Raw genomic sequence first — 24,055 nt, forward strand, 5'->3', positions numbered from 1 at the left:
ACAATCAACAATGGCTATTGTTCTACGTGTTCCTGTATTACTTTGACAATATCACCAAAGCTCATTTCTGCTGGTTTAGTTGGAGTAGTCAAACTTTGAAGCAAACTGCATACCTTTAAACCTAATGAACGTTGCAAAATTGGCACTCATTTCTCATTGGCTACTTCATTTGCTTCAAAGTACTGTTCCAATAGCTCAGTATACATGAGCAAATCTGCTTCCCCCACCTCCCTGTCCCTGTCCCCTCCCCTTCCTACTTCTGCTCTCCCACTCCCTCCCCCTCTCCCCCTCCCCCCTTCTCCCCCTCCCTCTCTCACTCTCACTTGTTTTTATGTTGCTTCCTTGACACCCCTAGACTAGAGGCAATGGGGGGATGTAACGCCCTCACTTCTAACCAGCAAACTACAAAACCTGGCCCCCTGCAAATGGATCTTTTACTTCACTGGGAGAGCACAGTCAGGTTGGATTGAAAATAACATCTCCTCTTCACCAACATTCAACATTGGTGCACCTCAGAGATGTCTCCTTAGCCCACTGCTCTGCTCACTCTACACCCACAACTGTGTGCCAAGGCACAGCTCAAATACCATCTATAAATTTACTGATGACACAACTATTGTTGGCAGAATTTCAGGAGGGATACAGGAGCAAGATAGATCAGCTGGTTGAGTGATGTCACAACATCAGTAAGACCAAGGAATTGATTGTGGACTTCAGGAAAGGGGACGTTGAGGAAACACACAAGAATCCTCCTAGAGGGATCATCTGTGGAAAGGGTGAGCAGCTTCCATTTCCTGGGTGTCAACATCCCAGAAGTTCTATTTTGGGTTCAACATATCGATGCAATTACAAAGAGATCTTTCAGAGTGAATTTGTAGCGAGCAGGTTTAAAAAGCAGAAGCCGAAGATGAGGATGATTCACTCTACCATGTATCAGCAGCAAGTTGGAGGACAGTGTAGAACATAAAACAATATGGCACAGTTCAGCCACCATATCTACACCCCATCTAACTAATTCTTTATGCTTGTATGTGGCCCATATCACTCCATTCCCTACTTGTTTATACACCTTTCTAAGAGGCCTCTTAAACATTGCCATCTTATCTCCTACCACATTCCCCTGGCTGTGTGTTCTCACCCTCTACCACACTGTCTGCAGAAAGAATGACTTGGATGAGGAAGTGGAAGGATAGGTTAGTAAGCTTGCAGATGACACAAAGGTTGATGGTGTTGTCGATAGTGTATTAGGTTGTCGTAGTTACAATGGGACATTAATAGGATGCAGATTTGAGCTGAGAGGTGACAGATGGAGCTCACCAGAAAAGTGTGAAGTGATTCATTTTGGAAGGTTGAACTTGAATTCAGAATAGAGGGTTAATAGCGGGATTCTTAACAGTTGGAGGACAGAGTGACCTTGGAGTTCATATATCTAGATCCCTCAAAAGATGCAGGCGTTTTGATGGAAGTATCGAGGGGGGTGTCAAAAGTTGTCTTTTTTAAACACAGATGTACAAAGAGAATTCACTGCCAGGGGTGGTGGTAGAGGCAGTGTGTTGTGTATTTAAGATAAAAGTAATATTTGAGTAATATTGGAAATATATTGTTTAGTTAAGCATTTGTTGTTTAGAGAATTCATTACGGGTTATATGCAAAAGTGCGAGAATGTTATATGTCATTACTGTTGTGTATTCAATATTTGAATAATCTTGTATATGCAGTTTTTTGGTTGATTAAGCATTCTTGTTCATTTAAATAATTAACTACCGGTTTGATGTAAAAATATGTTAATTGCATACATTGTCATGCTATCACCTGATATGCACAAGCCTCACTAAAAGTAAGCTCAATGTTAACCTTCAACTCCGGGACTGCTGTGTTTTTCTTTGAATTACTTTAATGTTTTGAAGTTACAAACCATAATATTGTGGACGAGGTATTTTAAAACTAACCCAAGACAGCTACTGACCTGTTGAGTGCAGCAAGATGTTCAGAATAAAAGAAAATGCAGTGGGAGCAAAGGTAAGTTTAAAAAAAACACTGTGGCACATGGAGAGATGGTCAAGTTTAAAACGAAAGCAGCCATCACGCGTTCTTTGGAAGGGAAAACACAATCATTTTTTTAAGACAGTAAACGGAAGAGTTCAGGGTTCAAAAACTGTAAATACAAGGTGATACCAACCATTTAAAACAGATCAGAAATGGCCGATTACATCAGAAAGGTTGAGTTTGATTACACAATTAGTAATTGGGTCACGTGTACTGAACTAATCTAACAATACTTTGAAGCAAATGAAATAACCAACAGGAAGCAAATACCAATTTTGCTCAGTGCCTTAGAGTTAAAGGCATGCAAAACACACAATGCTGGAGGAAGTTGGCAGGCCTGGCAGCATCTGTGGAAAAGAGTAAACAGTCAACATTTCAGACTGAGAACCTTAATCAGGTCTGGGAAAAATATGGGAAGTTAGAGCAAGGAGGTAGGGGGAGGTGAGGATGAAGTACAGCGTGGTTGGTGATAGGTGAAACTGGAGAGGAAAATGGGGAAGTAAAGAGCTGGGAAGCTGATAGGTGAAAGATATAAAGGGCTGGAGAAGAATGAATCTGATAGGACAGGGTGGAAGACCATGGAAGAAAGGGAATGGGGAGGAGCACCAGAGGAAGGTAATGGGCAGGTAAGGAGATAAGGTGAGAGGAATGGGAATGGTGAAGGATGAAGGCCAATTACTGGAAGTTCAAAAATTCAACGTCCATGACATGAGGTTGGGGGCTACCCAGATGGAATATGAAATTGATTTCTCGAACATTCAGTAATTGCCTCCCACGCTCTACCCCCTCCACCTCAGAGCCCTTAGAACCACCTCTGCAATCTCAGACAACTCCTACAACCACCGCAGAGGATTCCGCAGAGATTATTTTCACAGCCAAAAGTCTCACCGGCCAAGCAGAGTAACCCCTTGTTCAGAAAGATATTATCCCGCAAGAGAAAGGAATCCTCCTCAGCGATTAAATCTTTAGGCCTGAATAGGACAATTTAAATATTTATTATGCTGTGGGTGTCCATATATAGTGCTGAATTATATAATATGCTGTGTGGATTATTGAGATTCATTCTATATTGAGGGTTTATAGCTAAGCAGGGAGGAGTGCTGTGTATTTAATATTTCAGTAATAATTGAGTAATCATGTACATATATTGGTTTATTAAGCGTTATTGCTTGTTTAAATAGTTAATTACAAATTATGCATAAAATATGTTAATTGCATACATCATGATGCTACCACATGATATTTGTACGTCTTGCTAACAGTAAACTCGAAATTAAACTTCCATTCCTAGACTCCTGTGTTTTTCTTTCAATTAGTTTTATGTTTTGGAGTTAAAAATGCAAGTTACATAAAATTAGGGACATTTAATAGACCCTTATGCAAATGGCTGAAAGGAAAATGGAGGACTACGTGAGAGGGGAAGGGACAGAGTGACCTTGGAGTAGGTTAAATGGTCCTATAGTGTAGAAATATGAAATGCCCACAATACTCCAAATGTGGTCTAACCAAAGTCTAACACAGTAGCAACATGATTATTTGACATTTATATTCAATGTCTGAAATGGCGGAGGCAAGCATGTCACACGCCTTCTTTACCACCTTGACTACTTGTGTTTCCAGTTTCAGAGAGCTACGAACTTTCACCCCAAGATTCCTCAAAACAGCTAAGCTGAGAGTTGAGACTTTTACTACATAATTTCCTCTTACATTCCCCCCCACCAACGATGCAATACTCACATGTGGATTAAACTCTATTTGCCATTTGTCTGACCAAATTTTCAGTTAAATTTTATCCTGCTATATTTATAATAATAATAACAACCCATGAAGGGTTTTCTGTCCCCTATCAGGCATATCCCCAGGTGGTGGATTGGGGAAAACTCTGCAGATTTGCAGGGCAGGTGAGAAATAAAATGCCACTCGTGAATCAAAACAGAAACAAATCCAGGCATGTCTGTACCCAGATTAGGCAGTGCTCTAGTCAGTGTTTCTTCACCATGTTAGGGGCTGCTGAAACAAACACCCTGGCTGTAGGTATAAAAAGCACTTTCTTAAAAACCCTTGCACTTTAGAAGTGGAGAGATGTCTACGGAGTAGGGTGATATGGCCACTGAGCATGACAATAAGCGAACCACTAGAGATGCACTGTTGAGTAGGCGGGCAGGCACCAGGGAATCTGAGAACGGTACAGCCAGCTTTCAATGTAGCCTTCCGGTATCATAGGGTGCGACTGTTGCAGGTGATTCTCGGATGAGCAGGCCACTTACAACTGAGTCCATGCAAGCAGTTAAAAGAAGAAAGACACACACAGAATCATCATTAGAAGAAAAACACCTTCATAATGTATCTATATTATCAAGTAATGGAACTTGAGACTGACATGGCAGCCTACAGGGACAAACTTCATCAACAGTCTATAGTACAATAACCCTTCATGCAAGTAAATCGCCTACGAATATCAGATCAATGTCGAGTGATAGAATTACATCAACAACTGCTCAACAAGCTGATGATAATAGCAACAACACAGATGTGGAGCCTCCACAGAATGCTGATGACAGAGCTGAGCTTACAGACAAAATTATCCTAACATTCAACACCAGACTAACATAATACATGGGGACTGACCCAACAAAAAAGTAATGCATACCAAAACAAAGTGCATCATCAAAAATTACAAAAAATGTTATTACTCTCAATGATATTATATTACCATATTTAGGAAAACTTGAAACATTTGAAGAATTACACACAATAACATACTGCACAGCATTAAAAGCAGTGCAGCGCAATGGCTCCAGAATAGAGGCACACAGTAATAGAAACCGCAAACTGAGTAATGAAATGAAAATACCAAAATGGCAGAAGAAATTAAGAAAAAACACTGAAATCTTAAGAGCCTAATTAAAGGAGTATAAAATGGATAAAGAAGCAAGAAAATTAAGGCAAAAGCTAAGGAAATACTAAAGAAATACAAAGCCCTTATAAGATATGATCAAGCTAAGAAAAGCATTGTAGAATTGATGGATACATTAAAACAAAAGCTTCGTTTATACAAAGCAAAACTAAATAGATAGATGAAATGCAGCTGACTGAAAACACAATTAGCAGTTCATGAACAATGAAAAAGTTTTATACAGGACATCGAAACAAAAATGTCACCAACGCTAGCACAGAATTACCAGGAAACACAGATAATGAACTTTTGGTGTAATATCTGGTCAAACAATCAAAAAGCAAGCTGCTGTAGGGAGGAAAATGAATGCAGTTACATAATTGAAGATGTGGAAACCCCTGTAGTTACAACAGATAATGATAAAATCAATTACAAAAATAACCACAACTGGAAATTATTAATATTCATAATTATTGATACAAATGTGTACTTGTCTTTATCCATACCTATTAATACATATCAACAATATTCTTAAAAACCCTGAAAAATTGCCTGAAGTTTTAAAGGTAAAACATGTTTCTTACACTATCCCAATAGTATTATCTACGACTGGTGTCATCAAAGTTACTACACAATAACATTATACAATTAGGCCTACACAGTAATATTTATAGTATGTAAATCTTCAGAAAGCCACAATACTAAACACCAGTAGAATAGTTTGGAATTTCCAACAATTGAGAAATTAATATGCTTGGCTATGCCCATACCTCAGGTTTTAACAGCTGGAGGTGAGAAAAATTAAAAATACGACAATGATGATAATAATAATAATAATAATAATAATAATAATAACCCAGGTTGATGTGGTGGAGATATTGTACATCTCTACCAAAGAAGGTGTGAAGCACTACTTCTCTCCACTAGCCTGCAGGTCACCTTGGGCAAGGTGTAGCATCTGCATAAACCCCCCACGCCCCAATCAGGGTCACAGGAAGCTATGGGAGTGGGTGATGGATGGTAGTATGAGCAGCGGGTGTATTCTTCTATGTAGAAACTAATAAAAATATTGAAAGAGGACTTTGCAAGATGCAATAACTCACCTGTAGATTAAACACCATTTGCCATTTTTCCAACCAAATTTCCAGTTCATTTATATCATGATGTATCCTTTGACAACCTCCCTCACTATCCACAACTCTGCCAATTTTCAGGCCCTCTGCAAACTTACAAATCAGACCACATACATTTTCAGCCAGATCGTTTAGTGATATGCATCCCAGCATTGGATACACGAGAGACTGAAAATGCTGGAATGTTGCAAAAAGGAATTTAATGAGGGTACGTTTCAGGCCATGACGCATCATTAGCATTGGAAAGGAAGAAGGCAGAAGCTAGAATAAGAAAGTAGGGAAGGGGAAGGAGTACAAGCTTGAGGTGATAGCTGACACTGAATCAGAGGGAAGGTGAGTGGCTGAGGGAGGGGGCATGAAGTGAGAAGCTGGGAGGTGATAGGTGGAAGATGTGAGGGCCTAAAGAAGGAATCAAATAGGAGAAGATTGTGGATCATTTAAGAAAGGGAACAATGAGGGATACCAGAGGGCCGTGATGGGCAGGTAAGAGGGGAAAAGGAAAACCAGAGTGAAGAATAGATAAAGAGAAAGGGGGAGGGGCAAAATTACTGGAAGTTAGAGAAATTGATACTTCTCTAACAAGCGGAAAGTAGGTGTGATCCTGAGGAGTGGTGGAACCTGGAGTCAGTAAGTGGCTAGATTGATGTGAGGTATAATCATCTTGAATGGACAATGAACTGGGTCAAGATTTTGTGGGAGTCGGCATGCAGGGTGGACAGTCAGACAAGGTCTCCAGAGTAGTCTTGTTGGGCACCATCAGCGGTTGGCCTGGTGGCAGTCGGCGAGATTGGCAGTATTGGAATCGGTTGTATTTTAAAATACTTTTTATAAGATACAAATTGAATTACTGCAAGACTAAAATCGTAGTTTTAATGATAGCTTCTTTTTACTGATATAATTTGTATTTTTAACAATTTGTACCTTTAACAAATGCATATATTTTTCACGATACTGTATCTGGTGCTTTGCCTCCACTTAGTGGTGGAGCCAGTATAGCAGTTTGCATAACTGACACCTTTTCCTTTCTAACTGGCTCAGTGCTAGCACATTACCCACATACTGTGATTGTGTAGCTGTTCATTAGTCTCTGTTATCCAAGGAATTTCTGTTATCTGAATTATAATTACAACAGATTTTTGCAAAAACACCATCTTCCTCTTTGCCTGATTCCTTGCTCCTTTGTTTCTCAACTCCCCACTTAGCTTCAACTGCTCTGTGTCTTTTGCTTATACTTTAAAATAAATGATTGTGAAGAATTGCAGTTTCCTGTAAATCCTGAACCCCGGAAACAACCCAGAGATCAAAAATTACTGAGATCCAATGGCAGCTAGGATGGTCATCCATGATCCTCCAAGCATTCCGGCGGCGGTGAACCAGGGGCCCAGGCAATGTGACCTCCACTATTGGCTCCTCTGCAGGGAACATTTGGAGCTGGTAACCATGAAACAGTTCAAAGGTGACACAACATTGGCGGAAGAGGTGTGCAACTCGGGCCAACTCGGCTCAAAGCAGATACTTCTTCCATGTGGAAGGGTTAGAGGCAGCAAAGCTTTGCCGAAACTTCCGCACTTGCTGATCGGCTCTTTCTGACTATCCACTGGCCTGCAGACAATAAACAGACGAAATCACTGAGGTGCAGAGGACCAACTCACTGAGGTGCAGAGGACAGACAGAAGGTTCGCCAGAAGTGTGAGACCCTGGTGTCCACAGTGTCCTGGGGAATGCCATGGATGTGGGCTACATGGTGGTCCAATATTTCAGTGACTAGCAGAGGTTTAGGGAGGGCAATGAAGTGCCCTCCCTCTTTGGGAACTGAACTATCGATGTCATGATCACCATGGTCCATCGGAAGGTGGCTAACCTTTGATGAAATCCGTGCAATATTGTACCACTGGTGTTGAGGGACCGGCAGGGGCTATAGGAGCCCAGAGGGCCATTGGTTGGAGAAATTGGACTGGGCACATTGAAGATAGGCAATGACGAACTGCAATCAAGGTGGGCCATCAGAAATGTCGTCACAGAAAATCTAGAGTCATTGAGAACCTGGATGCTGGAGAGGGTGAGGAGTGGATCCTCTGTAATGCCTCTGAGCACACAGCCCCAGGTATGAGCATGCAGCTGTCAGATACGTCAGCTGGATCAGGCTTGTGCTGTAAGGCCTGCCGGATCTGGTTCTCAAAGTCCCGGATGATCGCAGCGAGTATCTGCCAAATAGGAATGATGAGCTGAGGGTCCCATTTCAGCTGGGTTGAACAGTTAGAACAGAGAGTCCACCTTAGTGTTCCAGGAGCCAGGTTGATAGGGGATGATGAAGTTGAATTGCTCGAAGAAGAGGGCCTGACATGGGTTGAGTTGTCAGTGTTGAGTTGTTGGTGTATATGAGATTCTAGGGGTCAGTCCAGACCAGCAAGGGCCTGGTGTTTCTCATCAGCCAGTCTCTATTCCTCCAAGGCTTACCTGATGGTGATCTAGCTCCCTGTTTCCTATTCTATAACAGCTCTCCGTAGAGTTGCACTTGCATGAGAAGTCAGAAAAGTGTGTCTTCCCATCTGGTCCTTGCCGGGAGAGGATAGCCCTGATGCCCATGTCAGATGCGATCACCTCTACCATGAAAAATCCGGAGGGGTTCCGATGGCAGAGAATGGGAGCAGTGTTGAGTGGTTCTTGATTTTCTTGAAAGTTTGGCCTGCAGCAAGTTTGAGGTAGATGATTTGGTGAGGAAATTGAGAAGAGGGGCAATTTGACGGTAGTTTCTCATGAACCAGTGTTAGAAATTAGAAAGGCCCACTCAGCATGGTAGCTCTTTGAGAGAGCACAGTCAAGGTCATTCAACAATAGCGTGCACTTTTCCGAGGTACATGGTTATGTCTTGGGGTGAAAAGATATAACTCAAGAAGGAAATGACCAGGGTGTGTAATTCCTCTAACTTGCAGCAGAGTTGGTTTTCAAGGAGATTTTGAAGGACTGAATGGAAGTGACAGATGTGGTCCTGAGGACATCGTCAAGGTAATCAAATACATACCTGAGTAACATGTCCTGCAGGATCTCGTTGAGGAAGGTTTGGAAAATAGCTGGACTGTTAGAAAGTCTGAAAGACATCACTAAGTACTCATAGTGGCCAGTGGGTATTATGAGCGCAATCTTTCACTCATCCCCCTGACAGTTGTGGATCAGATTACATGCACTCTGTAAGTCCTCGCGGAGAGTTTCAAATGTGATGTCATCGAGGGAAGAGAACAGTGGTACTTAGTGGTGATTGTGTTGAGTCCGTGGTAGTCAAAGCAGGGATTAAGACCCCCATCTTCCTTTTTGATAAAGAAGAACCCTGCACCGGCTGGAGACCGGGATATGTGAATGCTGTAGCGCTTCGGTGATGTAGTTACTCATGGCTTGGGTCTCAGGAAGAGAGAGAGTAAACAGAAAACTTGGTGCCCAGAAGGAGGTCGAATGCACAGTCCTGAGGTCTGTGAGGCAGTAGACTGCTGGTTTCCTTTTTACTGAAGGTGATGGCTAAGTTGTGACACTCCAGTTATCACCAGGTTCGGATATGGCACGAGTGCAGAGTGAGAGACACTGAAGCAGGTCGATAGTTCACAGACTTTAATGCGAACAATGTTAAAGGGAAAAGAAAACAATAAATACTAGGCCAAACAGAGCCATTGACTAAAACATTCAAATGGACCTACACTGCGGCTGAAAAGAAAAACTAGGAATAAAACGAATACCGCTAGTCTTCATAGTCAGTTGACTTGACAGTTCAATTCTCAGGCGCTGCCGAAAATGAAGCAAAGCTATGTCCGGGTCTCAACAAATACTGTGATGGAACGAATGGAGTTAAATACTATCACAATGAAATAATAATTAGCTGACATGTGCATATTCACGAGCACAATTGTTGAATCTGATGCTCTGCCGAATCCGTGGTTGTGTCACCAGTGGGAGTTTGGTGAGGTTGAAGGTTTCCTCTATCTCCTGTGATTTATGGGGTGAAGTCAGCTGAGGTTGCATACTGCTGGGTCCCCAACTCAGCAGTGAACCGGATGACCAGGTGAAGTGAGGGCTGAGAGTGGAGAGCCAGGGGTAACCCAAGGTGAGGAGTGTTGGGTGAGTCGATCAGAAGAAATTGGATGGTCTCACGGAGCTCTCCGATGCTGATGTGCGCAGGGTATGTGCATGCCCTGACCAACCCTGACCCTAAGAGACATCTGTCCATGGCTGTGATGCAGAAGGGGTGAAAGATAGGCTTGGTTGGAAGTCCAAGCTGCACCCACAAAGTGTGGTCCAGAAAATCTCCTCCTGCGTTGGAATCCAGCAGAGCCTCCTGTGTGCTTACAGCCATCAGGATGTGGAAGAGGACAGAAAGAGTGAGGCAGATTATGGCGCTGGAATGAGAGGCTGGGAAGAACTTACCAGATAGAAGGCCCCACATCTCTACCTAGTGGTGCCATTTTCCTGGATGCAGTAGACATTTGATATGTGGGTGAACAACAGCTCTGCAGTCAGCACACAAGTTGTTTTACCACCACTGCTGACGCTTGTGGGGTGGGGGGGGGATGTTAAGGGAGATCTCAGTCACTGCCTGGGTTCTGGAGGTGTTGATCATGAGGATGCTGCTGCTGGAGATGGTTCGGGGAATGGAAATGGGGTTCTGTTTGATGACCTGTAAGGTCATTCCATAAGATACTTGTCAATTCGGAGTGGTGAGGCTTTCAAGATCAGCAGGCATCTCCTGGATAGACAGTTCGTCTTTCTAGCACTCTGAGAGACCGTGATGGTAATGGACCAGTAGTGCTTCCACATTCCAGCCTGATTCCACCACGAGAGTCCTGACTTCCACAGTGTAGTCCAGCACTAAGCGAAAGCCTTGACACGGGCGAAGTATCCAGTTTGCTGTCCCCCATCTACTTGCTGGATGGTTGAAAATCTGACACATCTCAGCACTGAATGCCCACAAATTTATTGCAAAATGTTATTGTCCCAGTGGTTTTATAGTCCCAGTTAGTTGCAGCCCAAGTCTGAGCTTGCCCGGTAAAGATAGAGATGGTGAAGGCAATCTTGGCTCAGTTTGTAGAACACAGAGATGGCTAGAGCCCGAAGTGTTCTACAGAGACAGGAAATTGTGGCATCAGGTTGAGGATCGTCAAAGCACTCGGGCACCAGAACACAGGGCTCAGAGGGAGGAGGTTGACTGTCACAACGTTGCATATTGAGATGGAGAGTTGGAAGGGAGTGACGAGCAGATCGTTAATGGTTTCCTGCTGCTTCGGGATTCTGTGCTCATGTCAATGGGCGACTTCCTTTAGGCGAGCAAACTCTACTGGGTTAATTGTTGGTTTACTAATCCTTTGTGGTTTGACCCAAACGCAGAGCAGAGGAGATGATTTAGTGGTGAGCGATAACTTTAATATTAAACTGTAAAATAACAAGCCATGAGGGGCCACAACACAAGAAAGAATGGATACTTAACCTGACAAGGAAACAAGGTAACTGAAGGTTAAGAGCAACTTAACCAGGCTGAGGCCGGCTTGTTCATATGAATGAACAACAATTGTAGGTGAGAAGTGGGTTTTAGTAGGCTGCAGGTGATGAGTAGGAAATGAGTGGCAGATGTCCCCTGTTAGGAAGTGTTGAAGTGCAATGGGATCTAGATCTCCTGGAAAGTGAAAGTACAGACGTTTAATATGTAGATATGTGAAATCTGAACCCAGGATTGGTGTGGTGATGGAAGGCAGAGGAGTGATGAATGATAAACACAAAAGATTCTGCAGATGCTGGAAAACTTGAGCAACACTCACACATACTGCAATTTCTCCAGCATTTTGGTTGTGGTGAATGGGTGTTTCTCTAACTACAAATTGGTAACACGTAGTTTTCTACATGAATTGGTGCAGAGACCTCTGTTATTTGTACTTTACATTAATGACAGATAAGAATGTAGGGAGCGTGATTTGTAAGTCTGCAGATGACACAAATATTGGTGGAGTCACAGCTGACAAAGAAAGATGTTTGAAGACATAGTTGGACGGAGATCGGATTGGAAGTTTGGCAAAGTTGTTGAAGATGGAATTTAATTAAGGTTAGTCTGAGGTAATGTCTTCTGGGAGGTCAAATTCTGGTCAGACACTTAGAGTAAATAGCAGGGACATAAGGAGCATTGATGTACAGAAAAACCTTGGGTTCAAGTCCATAGCTTCCTGAAAGTGGCAACACAGATGGAAAGGATAATGAAGGCACCTGGTATGCATGCCTTCATAGGCCAAAACATTGAGTGTAAGAGTTGTGACACCATGTTGCAGTTGTGTAAAATATTGTTGGATCACATTTGGAATATTATGTGCAGTTCTGGTTGCAACAGTATAGGAAGGATGTGACAGCAACAGAGAAGAGCAGAAGATATTTACAGGATTAAATCCTGCTTTTTAACTTTTTGCATAACCCTCCAAGTTCACTTTGCAGGACCTCCTCTCTTCTTGCCTATGCAGTAGGTACTGACATAGTCCACAGCCTCTGAGTGCTCACCCTCCCCATTTTGAAAATCTTTCGAAAACTCAGAGACATCGTTAATCCTGCACCAGCAAGGCAACACACCATCCTGAAGTCTGGCTCGAGGTTACAGAGTGTCTCTCTGTCCCTGTCTAAAGAGTCCCTTATCACTATTTCTCACATGGGTTTTGCCCTACTCTGCTGCACAACAGAACCAGTTATGATACCACTGATAAAGCCGCTGTTGTCATCTTCTCCTGGGAGGATCTCCATCCAATGTTATCGCAAGCAGGCGACTTGCCTGAGAGGGGGAATAGTCACAGGAGACTCCTGTGCTACCTGTCCACTCCTCTTGGTAGTCATTCATCTGTCTACTTAAAATTTCAGGGAGGTGACCACCTCTCTGAAACAACCTCTGCCTCCTATATCCTCCTCAGTGAATCCAACCATCACTCCATTCCATCCATGCAGTCATAGACCAGGGTAAGGGTCACCTCAAAATCCCCTGAGCTCACATACCTCACAGGAGGTGGATACCATTCATTGAATATAATTACTGCCCCTTTGGAAAACTAGTGGACTTCAAAAGGAAAAATCTTACTGTGCCTTATTTTAATGCCATTCACCTGCCACACCAAAGCCTGATGTTCACTAAAGCCCACATTTCAACCTACCTGCAGTACTTCCACATAGAGCTACTCCCTTTTATTTGCTTTTATGATTGTTGGGAGTAGAACTATTGCTACTCATTTGCAAAGGACTTTACAAACTGGCCCATGACAGATTATAATGGAGGAGAAATAAGGGGGATGGTATTGAGAATTTCAAAGCCATGGATTGGATGCACATAACCTATGGCATGGGTGACCCTCCCAAGAGCCAAAGCATAATGCCTTGACTCCAGCCATCATGGCTCTCCAGGTTATTGAGGCACACAAGCCTCCAAACTACGACAAGGTTAGAGTCCTCTTGGAGGTGTGGAAGGAATGCAGTATCTCAAACTACAAGTCAAGCATCTACCTCTTGCTGGTGGTGATAGCTAGTATTATCAGTAGTTCCCACATAGGAGTGGAAGTAATTTTTATTCATCCTGAAAGACTTAGTTCTTTTTTTTAACTTTTACTCTCTTTTGAGGCAAAGATTAGCTAATAACTGTGAACGCATTGGCACTGTAAATAAATTTACTCTTTCATACCAAACAGCACTGATAGTCTTGTCAATATTTTTACGGGGTTAACACACAATCTGCTGGAGGAGCTCGATGAGTTAGAGTTATGCAGCATCAGTGAGGATAGGCGTGGGGATCTGGGAAGGAATCATTGATGAATCAGTTCAAACTATGTCAACAGGATTGAGAGTGCAGAGGGAAGATAGCCAGTCTAAATGATAGAGGGAGAATGATGAGGTGGGACCAGCAGATGATTAGTGGACTGAGGGATGTGTGAAGGATGATAGGCAGACAGACCCAGACATGGGCAGAGGGGTGCGGGGGTGGGTTGGGGTTTAGAGTTGGGAGACAGGGATGTGGATGGGGGGGGGGGTTGAAGGCAGAGACACCTGCTGGAGGACTTCGTGGAACACAAAGGCTACCAATACTGGAATCTGACAAGACAACAATTGGAAATATTAGATGAAGATTCTGTATGAAGGACAGATGGAACCAGATGGAGGAGGGGGTATTTGGTACATAAAATACGTACTGTAGGTACCAGGCGTAGGATGGGTATGTTCTCAGTGTCATCCACTGCTGGGGTGAGCCCCAGTACAAGTCCAAACAATGGCACCCCATATTCTGCCTGGACAGCCTTCAACCCGATGGCATGAATGTTGAATTTTCTTATGTCCTCTGCTTTCCCTTCCCTCTTCAGATCCATCTCTGATCCTCCCATTTTTGTTCTCTTCCCCTCCTCCACCCTTCCTTTTCCCAAGCCATCTACCATCCACACACTTTATCCACTAGTTCCCCTCTTCCCATCCAATTTCATCTGCCAATATCTCTTCTGTTGACATTTACTTGAAAACACAGGTAGATTTTGTGTTCCTGTTTATCACCCTCCGGCAGCTGTCTCCACCTTTGTCCTCCCCTCCCTTCACTTCACTCCATCTGCCTCTGTTTTTTTTTCCCTCTGCCTCCATCTGTCACCCGCCTGCCGCTGTCTCCGGACTGCACCCTGGCCCCTTGCCTACATGGCTCAATCTGCCTGTCATCTTTCGCCCTTCCTCAGCCCACCTATTACTGACCGACTTACTCTCTTTATATTATCTTTTCTCGTTGCACGGTAGCACAGTGGTTAGCATGACCACTTTTACAGCACCAGTGAGCCAAGTTCAATTCTGCTGCTGTCAGTAAGGAGTTCGCATAATGTCCCTATGATGATGGGTATTTCTTCCAGATGCTCCAGTTTCCTCCCAAGTTCCAAAGATGTACAGGTAATTAGGTTAATTGGTCACATGAGTGTAGTTGGGTGACACAGGCTAATTGGGCTGGAAGGGCCTGTTACTCTATCAAAAACCTCTTGGGGCTGATGCAAGGAAACATTTTCTTTCCTACTTTAGATGCGGCTCAACTTGCTGAGTTTCTCCAGCAGATTGGTCTTTTTTTTCTGCATTCCAGCATGTTCAACATCTGTGTTCCTCTGGTCCTTATTGGGCTACAGTGATTTACAATTTGCTTAAAAATAGAAATAAACTTTAAATATTTCACTTATATTGAAATGCTTAAGTATTATTTATTTACTTATTTGCTTGTTTTGTTATTTGCAGGTTGTCTACTTTTGCACGTTGGTTATTGGTCTTTGTATGTAGTTCTTCATTGATTCTATTGTATTTTCCTGTCTTACTGTGAATGCTGGTAAGAAAATGAATCTGGAGATAGAAGTACAGTCGACGTTTCGGGCCGAGACCCTTCCTGACGAAGACTGTACCTCTTCCTAGAGATGCTGCCTGGCCTGCTGCGTTCACCAGCAACTTTGATGTGTGTTGCTTGAACTTCCAGCATCTGCAGATTTCCTCGTGTCTGAAGATAGAATACTGTATGGTGATAAATGCGTACTTCTTTAATAAATTGAATTTGTACATGTAAAACAGAAAATGCACATCAAGTCCGGCATCATTTTTCCGGAGAGAGGCGCTGAGTTTAACGTTTCCCTCTGCATTGATGATACCTGACATGCTATGCATTTCCAGTTTTTACTTCAGCATCTGCATTGTTCTACCTTTCAATTTCTGAAATGGACGGATAAACAGTCAATTCTCACTCAGCGGCATACACTAGTGTTGCGGCTTCACTGACATTTCCGGGAATTTTCCCCTTTTACGGGTTTGTTCCAGAGCTCGACTCCTGCCTGTACTCTCGGAGCTCTTGCTATCTACGCTCTGTGCGCGCGGGCGGGCGTCCCGACGGCGCGGGAGCGCGCTTCGCCGATGTCCGCGCTTGCGCAGGACCTGCATTGCTTTGCTGTAACAGTAGCGGTGAGCAGTGGAGTAGGAGTAACGCCGGGTCAAAGGATACACATTGCAACTATGTTACAGTGCAGGGCAGTATGGCAGAAACTAGCGCCGTTGAGCAGGGCATCGTCTGCACTAGTGAGGAGTAGCGTCAACAGGCGAGGTAAACAGCTGGTACATGGTGTACATGCGTGGGCAGTTTGCTGGCGAATTGGCCTAGGCCTCGCTTATGCGTCCTGTGAAATGCAGTGGGGCCCGTTTCCGCGAAGGTCGTGGGAAACATCCGATGCAAGATCATTGATGATCGCTCCATTGAGTCTAGTTTATTGTATACGGCCCATTGCTAATGCAGTATTTTCCCCAACTTGCACCCTTGTTCTCCATTATATTTTCTATGACTAAATGGAGAAGCAGCAACAGTTGTGACCTGTGCTTTGCATGGAAGGTGCTAATTGACAATTTGCTAATTTAATTCTTGAAATCTCTGGGGAGTGTGCACCGTATGAGGTTCTTAAACGGTGCACATATGAAACTGTCAGGCTGTTCGTTTGTTATTAAATCTATTCTTGTTTGTACTAGCATGCAAAGACCAACACAAGTTAACTAGTAAAAGTTAAATGTTACCCAGAGGTAAATTGAGGATGGACGTTCTGTAGGTACCCATCTTGGTGGCCTCTAGGATAGAAATATAATCATTAATATACTGTAATATTTTTAAAAAACCTGCCAGAATCAAATGGAAAAAACACAATCCCAGAAATTAATGACTGGCACCATTGTGAATGGAGAAAACAGTTGATATTTGAATTCAACCCCCCCCCTTACCTTTTGCTAGTGTTGAGGGTATGAGGGAAAATAAGAAGTTTTGTGCTACTACAGAGACATGAAAGTGGAAGCATCGATAGGATGGAAGATAATTTAAATGACAAGAATGTGGTGGTACTCCATGACAAAGTGGATGGAAAGGAGGGAGAAACAGCAAAGTAAGGAAATGAAAAGCCAGGCATAGTCATGTATAGGTGAATTGAAAAGAATCAGTAATAGGGCTGATAGGAATAGACGAGGGAGTTGCAGGGGGAACAGTTTTTGTTTGAGAGTGCTGAAAGGAAAGTTTTAGCAATGACATATTGAATTGTCTTTGAATGTTCATGCTGGTGAGCTGGAAGGTGAGGGACTGGGAGGGAGAGGAATGAGTAACAATAGAACTGAAAGAAGTCTGACTCACTCAAAGTTCCCAGCTCTATATGGGAAGCATTCCACATCAGTAAGCTCTTTGGAATATACACTGGAAAATTGGTTTGTTTGGTTCAAGGGGAAAATAATTGAAAATAAAAATGTATAATTTTTTTTCTCCATGGATCCACTACTCACCAGTTTTTTTTCTGTCTTTTGCATAGTGCACTTATTTCCCTAAACACCTTGTGCAGAGGATCTTTTGAAACTTCAATCATATCTTCAAAATCCATTAAATTTATGAATATATCTTGGGGATCCAGCATACAAATGAGACGTGTTAAGTATTCAACAAAATGTCTACTCAGCAAGCCAGGTTATCGACAGAGATACTCAGACTTAATATCTTGTCTAAAATTCATGGGACTAAGAGGGAAAAAATTGCAGCTTTTCACAAAGTCCAGAGACAGGAGGGGCTGGGATGGGGTGGTAAGTAGCACTTAAAAGCATGTAGCAGAGTAATTACTGGCATCTGCTGCCACCAGCAGTTGTTATTGGGAATCATGGGACTAAAAACATGGTGTCTGGTACCTGATTGGAAGATAAGCTCTGAGTATTGAGTTTCAATTGAGCTTTATTGGGGCAGTGTGGAAGCTTGTGGGGAAGGAAGTGTTGAGGAGAAATGGAATTATGAGCAGCTGGAAGTTAGGAATTATATTTCTGGACTGCAAAGAAGCCCAATCTATTTCCAATTTTGAAAATCCAGCATCATGAGCATGAAGGAAATACAAAAGAGCAAGGTAGAAAGGGCAGGTGTTGCTTCTCAAGTAATTACATGGTAAAGGCAATGGATATTGGTAGAGCTAATCCCTTTGAGATGCTGAGTAGAGACAGAAGATTAGATGGTGATATCATACTCTGAACTACGGAAATTGCTGGGAATACAACCATACTGAAAAGCAATAACTAAGGCTAATCTTGACCATCCCATGCATTTTCAGTGTTCACTAATTTTAGATTAAACTTGTAAACAAAATCTTCGAATCCGGTCTGTGGATAGAGTCAGATTAACTCATTTAGCCCTTTTCATTCAGATTTATAAAAATTCATAGGTGTTCATCATACCTCAGAATCAGAAGATCATATTTCTGAGTTCCAAAGACTTGTGTACATATTCTCAGTGGTCAGTTTAGGGCCTAGACTCGAGGCAGATCTGTTAGTGCATTATTGTTCCCACTAATCTTTGGATAACATGTTAAACATCAGAGATCTACCTCCCAGATATATAAGATTCTCTGGAAATACTAGAAGAGTTAACAATTTTACTTATGTATAGCCAATATTTATTCTTTGGGTGGTACCAAATGTTTGTTGCATCAATCATTTTGATTGTTTCGGTGAGATCACTTCACCTGATTGCTGTGTTGCCGTTTCAATTCCACGTGAAAACTGTTTAAAGATTTAAAGGCATTTAGGTGAAATCAATAGAATAAATACTTGTACTTTGAACTAAAATTTGGAAATAGCATTGAGACAGACACTTCTGTCCATCACTTTCATGCTGATGGTCGACCACCTTTTTTCACATTTTTTTATCTTGCAACTCCATCAACTTTCCCTAATTGAATCTCCTATCACCTCACCTACACTAAAGGAAATTTACTTTAGCTAATTAACTTGCCAACAACCATGTCTTTGTCATCATGGGTCTCAAACTGAAATGTTGATTCTCCAGTTCTCTCCATGATTGCTGTCTGATCCACTGAATTCTTTTAGATTCATGTTTGTGTGCAGTTGGAAACTGGAACACCAATATAGGGAGAACATGCCAACTCCATATAGATAGTATAGACAGTGAAATTTCCTTTGTTTCTTTCAGGGGAAATTTTGCCTAACAAATCTGTTGGGAGTTCTTTGAGGAAATAACTGGCAGGATAGACAAAGGAGAATCAGTGGATGTTGTTAAGGCCTTTGACAAGGTGCTGCACCAGGCTTCTTAACAAGATAAAAATCCATGGTATTACAGGAAAGATACTAGCATGGATAGAAGATTAGCTCACTGGCATGAGGCAATATAGTACGAATAAAGTGGGCCTTTTCTGGTTGGTTGTCAGTGACTAGTGGTGTTCTGTAGTGGTTAGTGTTGGGACCACTTCTTTCCAGGTTATATATCAATGATTTGGATGGTGGAGTTGATGGCTTTGTAGCCAAGTTTGCAGACGATATAAAGATATGTGGAGGGGTGGGTAGAATTGAGGAAGCAGGGAGTCTGCAGATGGACTTGGATGAGAATAGGCAAATAAGTTGCAGACAGAATACACAGTAGAGAAGTGTATTTTCATGCACTTTGGTAGAAGGAATAAAAGTATAGACTATTTTCTAAACAGGGAAAATGTTCTGACATTAGAGGTACAAAGGGACCCTAAAGGTTAACTTGCAGGTTAAGTTGGTGGTGATGAAGACATTTATAAGGCCACATCATAAACACCAGATATACTAGACAATCCCAACGAAATTGCAGCTGAAGTGTTGCCTCACCTGGAAGGACCATTTGGGGCCTTGAATGGAGGTGAGGGAGGAGGTTAATGTGCAGGTATAGGACTTCATCCACTTGCAGGGCCAAGTGCCAGGAGGGAGATTAGTAGGAAGGGATGATTAGATGAGGGAATCATAAAGGGTCCGAGGTGGTGAATCTGTGGAATTCATTGCTACAGGCAGCTGTGGAAGCCAAATCATTGTGTATATTTAAAGTGGAGGTTAATCGATTCTTGATTAGTAAAGGTGTCAAAGGTCACAGGGAGAAGGCAGGAGAATGGGGCTGAGATGGATAATAAATTGGTTATGATGGAATGGTAAAGCAGACTTGATGGGCTGAATGACCTAATTCTGCTCCTGTGTCTTATGGTTGCATGCTTATGGTCTTTATCGTAGGCCTATGAGCTTGTAGTAACTCTGAGGTAATTTAGTTAGAAAATATAAATAAAATATACTTAAATATGGTCTCCTAATCAATCTCAACTCCTTATGAGGAATAGTCTGTGGAGGAATAGTCATAGATGAAAATGGCATGGAAATAGGTCCTTCAGCCCATCAAGTCAACACCAGTCATCAACCACCCATGTACAATGACTGTACATTAATCCTATTGTTTTATCTCCCACCGTGCTCTTCAACTCCCTCCAGGTTCTATAGTAGGGGCAATGTACAGTGGCCAATTAGTCACCAGCCTGCATGTTATTGGGATTTGGGAAAAAGAGTCACACAATCACAGAGAGAACATGTGAACTCCAGCGAGACTGTACCTGAAGTCCGAATTGAACCCAGGTGTCTGGTGCAGTGAGGCAGAGGTTCGCTTAGCTGCTCTGCTGTGCTACCTGTATCATCAGGTATCATTAGTTATTTATGATAAAAGTTTGTATTTTATTGAGTGCAAACAAGTTGGGCTTTCGTTCACAAAGATGATAACCACAGATTTGGATTGGTGTCTTAATAACCAAACAATTTTGAAATTCAGATATAAAATTATTCTCTGACCCAAATGAATCACAAAATGATTTTGCTGTGTGGTTCAGATTCTGATCTGTGTTTTTGTAGTGTCACTCAGACACTATTTATCATTGGTTTTACTTGATGGAGATCTATGCCAAATGAAGTAATTAATACCTTCATTTCTAAGTTCACTTTCATAGTCAATATCTAAGATACTTAATTGAGTTACAGATGTACTTCTGTTAACTTGCCTTCCAAAATTATGTCTGTACCCAGTGTCAAGTTCTGACTATTTCTTTCTTTTACAATAAATTTTGTTCTTTAGGAACTTTGTTTCAGCGATGGAAACTTCCTTTAGAACAGCAGATGAACAGGCAAATGGCTAGCGGCGTTGAACCTCATGGCTCTGGCGCTATTTATTTAGTGCTTGTTGGCTTGACAAGTTTAGGAGCTGGTGCTTATGTAAGTAGTAGAGATATTTAATAAAAGGAATGAGCTTTCCACCTCTGCTTCTGTTGGTAACATTTTGGAACCCCTAATATCTCTCTACTTCCAGCTCAGTTTCTTTGCCTTGCAGGTACTTGTAACGGAGAGAAGACATAAAAAAATACAGAATGGATTGCATATTTCATTAATCTTTTTCACTGTGTGACCCTTAATTTTATCAGCCCTTTGGTTGCACTTTTTGTTTAAAAAAAATTGGCAGTCATTTTGATTTACATTGTTAATTTCCCATTATTCTATTCTATTTGTTGGCATCAGAATTAAATACATTTGTGAATTACATGGCATGACCAAGATCTCCTGCTCTATGTACATTATTCTTTATCTTATCCCATATTTTTTGAATTAATTTTCATTTATTAGCTTTTTATAAACATACTGAGCATTATGTTTTAATTCAGATAAAATAACCTTTATTATCGATCATCTATACTAGTAAAAGCCATGTAAGAGGATTTTCTATTAATGTTTAATTGAGGTAGCACAGTAAAGAGGGAAAAATAGCTTTCATTGTTTAAGAAATGATAATTAATGAAATCATTATAAAAACATACCATGGAAAAGAATTACTTGAAGGCCTGAAGTTTCAGACTACAATAGTATTAATAATATTTTCCTGGTAGTTCCTTTTATGTTTATTTCTCACTCAAATTAATATATGATTGTATTAATATGTTTGTGCACACTGTAAAGATATTGTTATCATCAATAAATATGCGAGATATAGAGATTTTTTTCAAAAATACTTAGTCATATAGGCAGTCAAGCTTATCATTGAAATTACGATCTTCCCTCCTACCCCTCTCAGCACACCCCCAAAAAAAAGTTCACTGAAAAGCAAAGCAGATGTTTTCAAAGGGAAATAGCCGGTTCTAATTGCTTTATTATTTGGAATTGTACCACATATTGGAAGAATTATGAAAGCAGAAATAATATCTGAATCAGTATACAATCTTTCTCTGTCCACAACAGCATGTTAGATCAAGCTAGTTGTTTTGGGAAGCTTGCAAAACAAAAGCATTATTCATGTTTTTGAGCTAGTCTCTTGTCCACATTGGAAAGGAAAGCTGAATAAAAGTGAAATGAAAGGGCTGTGAAATGGAAGGGTTCTCACTTTTTCTCCACTAGTTTCTTCCTTTACTCTTGACCTGATTTTCTTCTCTGCTTTTCCATTCTTCCCTACAGTTTTCAAGCCTTACAAAATGCCTCCTGTAGGACCCTCAACAGGGTGTTTGATGTCCACAGGTGTGTCAAGGAACAGCAACAACAATCTCATGTACTTCATCATTGTTGGTGGAACCTTCATTGGGGGAATTGCATATGTAAGCCAGCTTTGCCCTTCTGTAGCTATATTTCAAATATCTCCTGTGGGTGGAGCATTATAACACTGTAGTTTTTCAGATTAGTAGTGTCCATTTTGTGATACTATCAATGCGGTTTAGCCGTGAGCTGAAAAATCCTCACTACAGTATGTCAACTTGAACTGCAGAAAATATTTAGTTTTCTTCTAAATTCGAGAGTTTAGTTTGATGAGAAACTTGAGGTAGAATCCACAATATAACCATGTAGAAGAGGCACAGAAATTTTTGGTTATTAATAATTATACTTGGTGCAGTTTATGCACATCATCTAATAAGAATGAGGAACGGGGTAGGCCACTCAGCCATAAATTCTGCCCCACTATTAAATAAGATTATGACTATTTTCTTTGCAATCTGAACTTCACATTCTTATAGTAACCTTGTACCATTTTGCTTTAAACCTCTGCTTTAAATATTCATGAGTTCTGCTTGTGTCTCCCTTTGAGAAGAATTCCAAAGACAATGCTCTGAGAGAAAATTTTGCCACTTCTTACTTAAGTGTCCAACCTGAGTTTAGATTCTCCGAAGAATCTGCCCTTTCAAAACCACTCAAATTTTGTTTCTGTTTAGTTTTTTCTTACTCTTTCAAGCCTACCTAACTTGTCTAGTGTTTCCTGATAATCAGTCCGTCCATCTGATTATTAATCCAGAACACCACTAATCTGCTTACAATGTACATTTAGTTAAGGAACATCTTCCTTAACTAGGATGACCAATACTATACACTTCAGCTTAGTATGAGTTCCATTTAGGAAGAACGAGATAATGATAAATTGTAAACACAAGAGATTCTGCAGATGCTGGAAGTCCACAGTAACACACACAAAATACTGGAGGAACACTATTCTAGTGTGGGTGTCAGAGTTCAGAATTCATTTTTGACGTCATCTCTAAGGAGTCTGTACGTCCTCTCCATGGAATATGTGGGTTTTCTCCGGTTTCCTCCAAAGACATACTGGTTAGTAGGTTAATTGGTTAATATAAATTTTCCCATGATTAAATTAGGGTTAATTTGGAGGTTTCTGGGCGGCACAGCTCAAAGGGCCGGAAGGGCTTATTCTGCATTGTATTCCAATAAATAAATAAATAAATAAACTCAGCAGATTAGGCAGCATCTGTGGAAGTGAGAAAACAGGCAATGCTTCAGGATGAGACCCTTCATCAGGAGTGAAAAAGGAGGGGGAAGACAATGGAATGAAAAGGCTTTGGGGGAAGAAGAGGAGGACAAGTTATGAGTCTGAAACCAGATGGGTGGGAAAGGTAAAGGGCTGGAGAAGGGGGAATTGGATCAGATAGGAGCGGAAAGTGGAGCATGGGAAAAAGGAAAGAGGAGGTGGTAATCGGGTGAAAAGAGATAAGAGGCTAGAGCGGGAAATAGAAGACATGGGAGGGAGAAGAAAAAAGATACCAGAGGAGAAATCAATGTTGATGCCATCAGGTTGGAGGCTACCTAGACAGAGTATGAGATGTTGCTCCTTCAACCTGAGAGCGGCCTCATTATGGCAGAAGAGGCCATAGACCGA

At 41.7% G+C, this 24,055-nt stretch overlaps 1 protein-coding gene across 3 annotated transcripts in view; it reads left to right on the plus strand.

The window, feature by feature from the left end:
• The first annotated feature begins 15,995 nt into the window (after window positions 1–15,995).
• The window catches only part of aifm1 (apoptosis inducing factor mitochondrion associated 1), a 65,241-nt gene continuing 57,181 nt past the window's right edge, over window positions 15,996–24,055 (plus strand). The window contains exons 1-2 of one of the 3 annotated variants that reach the window (XM_072270496.1): window positions 15,996–16,168; window positions 22,357–22,493. In XM_072270496.1, coding sequence (XP_072126597.1) covers window positions 16,081–16,168; window positions 22,357–22,493 — 225 coding nt within the window. In that variant the 5' untranslated portion in view covers window positions 15,996–16,080. Of the gene's footprint in view, window positions 16,169–20,992; window positions 21,130–22,356; window positions 22,494–24,055 lie in introns of all 3 variants that reach the window. The other 2 variants (XM_072270495.1, XM_072270497.1) reach the window with 2 other exon arrangements.

The sequence above is a fragment of the Mobula birostris genome, chromosome 10, assembly GCF_030028105.1.
Source record: "Mobula birostris isolate sMobBir1 chromosome 10, sMobBir1.hap1, whole genome shotgun sequence".
Taxonomy (NCBI): Eukaryota; Metazoa; Chordata; class Chondrichthyes; order Myliobatiformes; family Myliobatidae; genus Mobula; species Mobula birostris.